Genomic DNA, 8,303 nt, shown 5'->3' with positions numbered 1-8,303 from the left:
GCATTCCGTTGTTCGACTAAGCCATAGAGTAATATAGAAGTAAAGAGCGGACACTCCCGTAGGCCCCAGCGGCCGACTTTTGTGCACAGCGCACCTAGCGGACCCGGGGAAACGCACTGGCCTCAGAGATGATAGGCTTAAACAGGAATCTTGGAGGCTCTACTGTCAAAACCTGGCGGTGGGCATCTGCCCTTGACGCAGCTTTGTTGCCTCTTTGGAAGTGCTTAGGAAGAGCCGCCGCCGCCGCCTTTAAGGCCGACAGCTGCAGCTTCTTGTTGGACAGTTCACGGGGTGGAAGAAACAACCGTCGCAGCACCACAGCAGTACACAAAACGGACGTGCCCACGAAGCTTGCAGACGCCGCAAAAAAATACAGCCCCTCACACCGTCGGTCCGTCGCACACTGCCGCCTGGGCGTGCTTGCCCGTTGGCTTGACGCACTTAAAAAACGCCGCTGTTGCTGACGTAACTGCGGCCGTAGGCGCGCAGCGCACGTCACTGCAAGCCAAGATATGCCAAGACCGTACTCTTTTTCTTTTTTTTATTTGCACGTTCAGTGCCATCTGGCGGAAACGGGGAAGCGCCGAACTCGGCCGCGAAAGGGCTCGAGTGTCCGCTCTTTACTTTTATGTTACTCTATGACTAAGCTTAGTAAATTGGGGCGACGTCACGATGACGTATCAGGAAGGCGGATCCGTGTCGTCACGCCGCCCTCACCGCGGCTCGAGCCAATGAGCGAAGAGCGAAGGCGACATGTCGCAAAAGGCGACACCGGGAGAATACCACCCCAGCTCTAGACGAGCAGACTGACGTCGCACCGAAACGAACTTTTTATGGGACTGAATTCTCCCACGAGGAACTGAGCAACTCTGCGGCGGCGATAGCAACAATTAAGCGTGTTCGATGACTTGGATGTCGTCGAAGAACGGAACATTCGGGATAAGGGGCATGGAAGAACGACAGTCGTCTAAAAACCCCGTGCAGCAGTAGCGCGTGGTCATGACTTTTCGAGGCACTTAATTCCTGCCTAGCAAAACCAAATGATAAGCCCATCCATAGCCGGCTATAGCGAAGCGAAAAAGCGAAAGGCAAAGACGAAAATCATTCGCGCCAATATGATTCTTGCGGAGCAGTAACATCAGAATTTTGTACCAACTCAGAAGCAAGAACACTGGAAACCTTTGTTAAAACTAACTCGTATGTCCCGAAATATATCGCTGCGGTTGCAAGTTTTTCAAGCCTCACAATAAACCAGATGTTAGGACTGCCACCGCTTCTCTCGTATATGCTTGTCACGAATTCGGATTTTGAAGAGCTAGCCTGTGGAAAAGTAACGAAAGCGCCATGTTTGGCCAGTGTTTAGCGATACAGTTCATAACTGAGGTCATGCTACGAACCAAATTCTGCGCTCGCACGTTTCAGTGCTGCCCTTTCCCCGCCGCTTTGCACCGCTCAGTGCAACGCAAAGTTTCCCCTTCACAGCCGCCCTGCACTGGTCAGTGGGTACAGGGTACGTCAAAAGTTCCTACTTACTAGGCATGCTTTTGAGCCATGTAGAAGGGCATCTGCGACACCATTTGGACGTCGAAGTCTTTGTAAGGGGTAGAATTACCATTCCCACCTGGGAGAACCGTGGTAGCTTCACAAAGGTCAGAAAAAACTGGTTATGGCGCAAGAAACGAGGGCACGGGAGGCACACAAAAGACAGTACCGACGTCAACTTGCAAGTTGGCGTCGATCCTGTCTTTTGTGTGCCTTCCGTGCCTTCGTTTCTTGCGCCATAACCAGTTTTTCTTTCAAAGTGAACCAACTCGCCCAAACTAGAGTTTTACTTCACAAAGGTACGTATAGTAAGTGCCAGAATATACTGCTGAACAGCAGATTCTGTGGCCCGGGAACACTTGACACACCCTGTACCTCACAAGACACTGGCCGAGGCGCACCGCATAGGTTCCTGGACGTGAGGCTAGGCGAGGACAAAGCCCGTTTCCAATGCCAAAGATGGCTGTGCAGAACGAGAGAGCAGACATGTAGAAGGAAGCGAGTGCATCTAACCCATAGGCTTCACAGAGGGAACTGCGACATTACGTACGCCGTGGGATGCATCACAGGAGTCACGCTGTACGAGACGCAGCTGCGCAGGCTGGAACCAGGGGTTTTCTTTTGTCACCAACATTTTTCTTGTCCCCTGTGGCTTAAAATAGTTTTTAAAAAATACGAAAATTGTATAGGAAGAAAGAGTTGTCACCGCGAACCGACCTCAGGTGCGCACGCGTTCTGCTGTCCTCCCCATGCAGTCAACCACGGATATCCGTGGTACGTACGATTAAGATCCGAATCTCCAGTGCCAGGTGGGGATGTCCGTAGGGCATGCCTACGGACGTCCATATCCGGACATACGCACCGGAGATTCGGAGTATGTCCGAAGGACGTTCGTTATCGGATGGCCGATAACCGGTACTAATATAGGCCTTCCGCCACCCGTCGATGACGTAGTGGGCCGACGCTATGATGTGCCGCGTGGCGCTGTATCGTTTCCCGACCCGCAAGCGCGCAGCACCAGCTGCACCGGCTCTTGATGGCCGTCAACGCATTGGTTTCATGCAAGGCTTAGAATTATGCGCATGCGCTTTTTCAACGCGATGGCTGACAATTATACGAATGGAGAGCAACATTTAGTTATTAACTGGTGTTACAAGTGCGAGATGCAGGCAGCGAGTTCGATAAACGAGAAATTATGCAACTTCATAATACTCACGAGACTCAGATGAATCGAATAATTAAAGAGCGGTGCGCATCGAATCGAACAGCAACAGCTGTATTCGCAAACTATTCAAAAGCTCGAATATTCACAGACTGCTACAAGAACCAGCCACCCGTATACGCAACCTACTGGGCATATAACAGCTCGTCGGGCATGTGTGCCTGGCCTTTGCAGCAGTTTGGGTCAGTTTAATTTGGTGCATCATGAAGAAAATCACGTCTGTATCAAAATGCCAGCTGTTCCACCTCTGCATGAACGTCAAACTTGCAGAGAGTTGGGCTGCATGTTCGCGACGGAAGCAAACGACGGTTGGTGCAAAGGATCCCGACACCAGCGCCATCTCCTGGCACATTACACACGCTGTACCAAGGCAATCGCGCACCTGTTTGGGAAAGGGAGTGGCAACCAGCCTCAATAGCATATGTCCAGGCACAGTAATAGGCGGCTAGCTGTAACAGATTTTCCTTTGGATGAACCTTCATGGAATGAGCTTTATCTTACTGGTATGTCTAGAGCATGGAGGAAGCAAAGCTCCATGGGCTAGAGAGTTCAGGGATTGCGCGATGCACCGCATTGACCAAACTGTGTTTACGAAAGAGTGCACCCGCCATGGAGGTAAGATCGAGGGAGCGTTAAATAATGAAGCCTGCCTATTCAAGCCGAGCTCTCCAAAGTCAGCCCCACGCGAGGGCCACAAACTGACCCTAAAACCCACCACGAGCTGTCACGTGGGGCCTACTTTTTTTCTCTTTATTTTCAGGCTTCGCTTCTTTTCCATGGCTCCCGCAAATGTTTAACAGCGCATGCACAATCGGCACCACTTGAAAGCGGACTTTTAGCAGATCGTGCTTTATAAAAATCTTCTGTCTCCTCCGCGTCTTCTATATAAATACGTTACTCGTTACACTAAAAAAAAAAAAAAGAACGCGTTACCGCCCTACGTTACCTACAAAAAAAGGTTACGCGTTACCATTACCGTTACCGAAAAAAAGTATCGCATGTTACTTTGCCGTTACTCCATGGCCATAAATTTTAATCAGTGCTTTTTCGCTGTAAGAACTCAACATAACAACTTTATAAAGCTCATACTTCATATAATTCCAACTTCACAAAGAAAACAGCTGAACTCAACAAATGTGCTTCTGCTTACGAAATTACGCGGAAATTGTGTAGCAATAAAGTAATGCTTAGATGTCATAGTTCCGGAAAAAATATATTTGCGCACATAAACAATTTTTTTAATTGAACCTGCATAATTATCGCAAAAATGCGAGTGTTTACGACAAGGTGTTCAAGATCAGCTTCGCTCGCTTAGGAACTCAATAACCAGAAACGTAGCCGCAGTTGCTGGTAGAAACAGCCGGTTGACTACAATCCCCTTTTCTGTGCTGTACCATTGTACTCTTTCGGCGGCTCTCTTGGGGCCATCTTGAAGTAAACTGGCGACATTCCTGAGTTTGCTCAGAAGAGGGAACTGCTTCAACCAAGAATGCGAGAGTGTCGCCTGGGAACGAGATTTTTTGGTTGGAAAACAAGCTTAGCAGAAACTGACTGCTGCAAATGGTCCATTGGTGGATCGGCATGCGTCCACTCTTTAGAGTTGTGTGAGGAGTGGTTTGGGGGTGAAGACAAGTGTGTGACTGTGTTTTCGTGCTTTTTTTTTTAATTGAGTGCGTCGTCAAGGGCAGGTGTTTTTGGCATGCATACGAGCCGCAACAAGGGTCGTCGAGAACACCGGTAGATTTTATTTATTTGTAACATCATTTTCGTCATTTTTTTTTTTGAAAAAGAGGCGGAGGGAACCAGTAACGTGACACCTCACGTTGCCGAAAAATGTTAACGTAAGTACGTTACCCGTTACAGTTCCGAAATGGTAACGAGTACGCTACTAAGTTACCGAAAAAAGTAACGCGTTACCGACAACACTGCTTCTAGTGTGTCCATGGAGGAAGGAAAACTAGTTCTTTCCTTCCTCCATGAGTGTGTCGTAGCGCGATGTCGATTACGGCTAATCGAGTGTGTGCCCGCAGATGTCCTTAACGATACTTGGTAAGTAATCTGCCAGCAAGGCTTTTAAAATCCTTCACTGTGGCACAGCCCATCCTTGATAAAACAGTTTGGTGGCTTGTTATCACCTCCAAGTTCTAAGTAGACGCGCGTTTTGTTCCCTCACATATACTTTAGAACTTAGATGATGCATGACAGTTGAGAATACTGAAAATCTTTTTAACAGCGTGAGTCACTGTTTCACACTAGATCAATAATTTCCCATGCTGCCAGACACCCATCAACATCTGTGAGAAACACACTGATGTTTGCAAGGGCCACCGGTTGGCAACAGATATAAAATAGAGGCAGATAAGCAACCTTTAGTAACTTAGCCATAAAAGCTAGCCCGAAAATATGCAATATACAAGATGCATCACTGCCGCATCGGTCCCTGAACGAAATTGGTCTTCATAAGTTAAAGAAATGCTGCCCTCTGCGATACTCATGGTACTTTATTGATCCATTGATCCATTCGTACAAAGTACTGCGTGCTCGACCTAAAAACATATACATGCTTGCTTGCATCAGTCACACAAACACAGGAACGTAAATCGCTTAACGAAGTAAAAGTCAAACAGCTAGGCTTCTGCAATAAAAGCTTCCAATTGCAGTTTTCAGCTGTTAAAAATGTAAGCTGAACAGAGCTCGCACTGCACTCATCTCACAAGCCGTGTCAATCAGAAATAAAACACAAGTTTTCTTTTGAATAATAGTAAAAAAAAAGAAATACAACTTTCATACTTCTCTTTCGTTTCTAAACAAAAAAAAAACAAAAAGGTTTCTCAACACTGCAACAAGCATACTGTGCAGACCCAGCTGTCAGCCTAAGCCTCACAAGATGATCTTTATTAAAAACGATGGCTACATGTCATCAAATGGTGATACTCTGTGGCTTCACCAGGATATTTACAAGCAGACATTCCCCTACAGCAGAAACCGTGATAAAAAAGGGAGGATACATTGCTTACAAACGCACAGAATACAAAAGTCATTTATAACTAAAATAAAAAAATGAGGCAAGGAGTGTAATAGATAATGTTCGTAAAATTATGGAAAGCATAGATCTAGACTTAGTGGAACTCTGTATATAGATGCAAAGAGAGTTTGAATTCACATTTCCTAAACTTGCAGCATAAAATCTTCATGCTCAAATGAAAATAAAAGAATACAATACAGGGTGTGTCATGTACTTCCGCCCATGCTAGCAAAGGACTGGCAAAGTACACAACAATGACAAACAGTATTGGTGGCAGCCACACAGTACAAGTATTTTTGTGTGTCTAAAATAATTTATGACCAGATTTAACCAAATTGCCTCTTGTATCACAGGAAGTACAAGCAAAGTTTCAATTAGATGCACAGAAACCTGAAGTAGCCCAGCATCAAAAAAGCAGATTTATTCAAAGTGCTTTTACATGTCGTAACTAAAGCACGCAAGAATTAAAGTGTGCAACGTGGGCCCAGTCTTCCACCTGGTTTGAAGGTGCTTGCTGATTCACTGTTGCTTTGACCACAGAATTGGCACAGCTGAATTCACTACGAGTGTGCACAAACACTTGTAATCTCATATGCCTCCCATTTCCAGAGCTTTGGTATGTGCGAAAGAGCCCAAATATTAAAGCAGTCTTGCCAGTATTTGTGCTACCTAGAATTTCTTCTGACAGTCTAAAAAATTTTACACTGGGAAACTCGTGTATCTTCAGACGTACAGAAGCAGGCTTTGCCAAACAAAAATACTCCCTAGGTGAGTAAGCTGCTACCATTAATACTGCCTTCTGTTAAATTTTCCTTAATAACATTTTTCTTATGAACCTTGGCTCAAATTTCACAGATGGAACACTTTTTAGAATGCCGGAGAAAAAAAAAATGGGAACAGGAACTAAACAAACGCTACAAAGAACTGTGCAGTGTATGCAAGCATAAACAACACTTCCGTTCTTCAGGTGCAAGCAATTAAATGTGCACACAATACAGTAACAAAGCAACTAAGTGCGTGGGACACGCTGTCTTAGCAGTGCCACCATAACAATGTTGCCCACCGCTTTAGACAACCACCAAAAGGGCCCTTAATTGCACCCTCGAAATGCCTTTCAACCTCATATGAACAGCATGGACATATATAAGCATATATATATGATCATAACTTCACGAAAGGAGTATACCTTAAAAGATGTATAGTTTGAGATGCCATTTATACTTCAATCACAGACCTGCAGAAACACTTTCTTACACAGCAACTTATACATGACTCTGTGCCAACTTAGTGCAACAGGGATGCAATAATAATAAAAAAAAACACAGTGCCCAATGCACTTGGTCAAGGTGTTTACAGCTAACGTTGCCCGGGCCCTGTAACAATGACGCCAGCTGTGTCCATTAAAAATGCAGCAACTTCAGTCACCTCCGAAATCACAAGACGCTGACACAAGCTCAGAGAGCCAGAAGAGCTCCTCCTTGAACGATGGCACCCACACACACAGGTACACACACACACAGGCAGTTATGCATATGCCGGCAAGTCAAACGGCATTACTCGGCTTCAGTCTATCACCTCGGTGATGACCACTGATGACGTCGACGGCTGTCGCGTTTCTCCCGCTCCTGCCGCTGCAGTGGACGAGCCTGCAGCGTGTGTGTCATCGTCCACTTCCGAGATCACAGGCACGGATGTAGGCTGCATGGTGGCTCCAAACTGCCTCACAAATTGCTGGTACGCCACTCTCTGCTGGTTCAAGGCATACTGGTGGGCCATGTTTGCCCCAGTACCACGCTGCACGGCATAGTTGTATGCTTTCCTGTAGATTTCGGTGCCCTGCGGCAGCCCTGTCCTTGTTTGCTGCTGTGCTGCCTGTGCCCGCTGGTACTGGGCTTGCTGCTGCTGCTGAGCGTACTGGGGCTGCGCCCGTGCGTACTGACGCTGTTGTTGCATGTAGGCCTGCTGTTGGTAGTACTGTGCCTGCTGCTGCTGCTGCTGCTGCTGAGGCTGCTGCTGCTGAGGCTGCAAATAAAGCAAAGGTTTCATCAACATCATTGCCATTGGTTGGGTTTAAGGGGCACAGAGGAAAACTCCATTCAATTAACGTATTCAGTAAAAATCGATTGTACAACACTTTCTAGCTATGATTGATGTTTGAGCTGCAGCAAAAGATGCATTTATTGCTGAGAAAAATCGCACAAAAAAAATTTTCCCATCACTCGATTCAAACTTATGACATCCAGACTGAAGAGGTCTCAGTCACCCCTTGGAAGTGAATGGTGACATAGTCCAGCCTCAGAGATCCGCGAGGGAAAGTGTCCTGACATCACTGGAGTTTGCTTGCGAGAATGGCTGGTACTAGTGGCGAAACCAGTTTTTCATTCTTCTTACCTTCTCTATATTATAAAAGCTTCGTTTTCAGTGAAATTACCATCTCTGTCATTACTGTGCGGTAATCTGTCGATACAGGCCAATGTCAATGTGTCCTCTCTGTTCCCATAAATCCACTGTGGT

General features: G+C 46.3%; 1 protein-coding gene across 1 annotated transcript in view; it reads right to left on the bottom strand.

Annotated features, from left to right (window-relative positions):
- Positions 1-5,247: 5,247 nt before the first annotated feature.
- The window catches only part of LOC149370920 (uncharacterized), a 71,876-nt gene continuing 68,820 nt past the window's right edge, over positions 5,248-8,303 (bottom strand). Inside the window, exon 26 of the mRNA XM_089563744.1 lies at positions 5,248-7,811. Within this exon, the coding sequence (XP_089419870.1) occupies positions 7,353-7,811 (459 nt within the window). The 3' untranslated portion in view covers positions 5,248-7,352. The remainder of the gene's footprint in view (positions 7,812-8,303) is intronic.

This window comes from Amblyomma mixtum, chromosome 1, assembly GCF_055824585.1.
Source record: "Amblyomma mixtum isolate Tamu chromosome 1, ASM5582458v1, whole genome shotgun sequence".
NCBI classification, from domain to species: domain Eukaryota; kingdom Metazoa; phylum Arthropoda; class Arachnida; order Ixodida; family Ixodidae; genus Amblyomma; species Amblyomma mixtum.
Note: the sequence above shows the minus strand (reverse complement) of the source record. Positions and strands in the feature narration are given on the sequence as shown.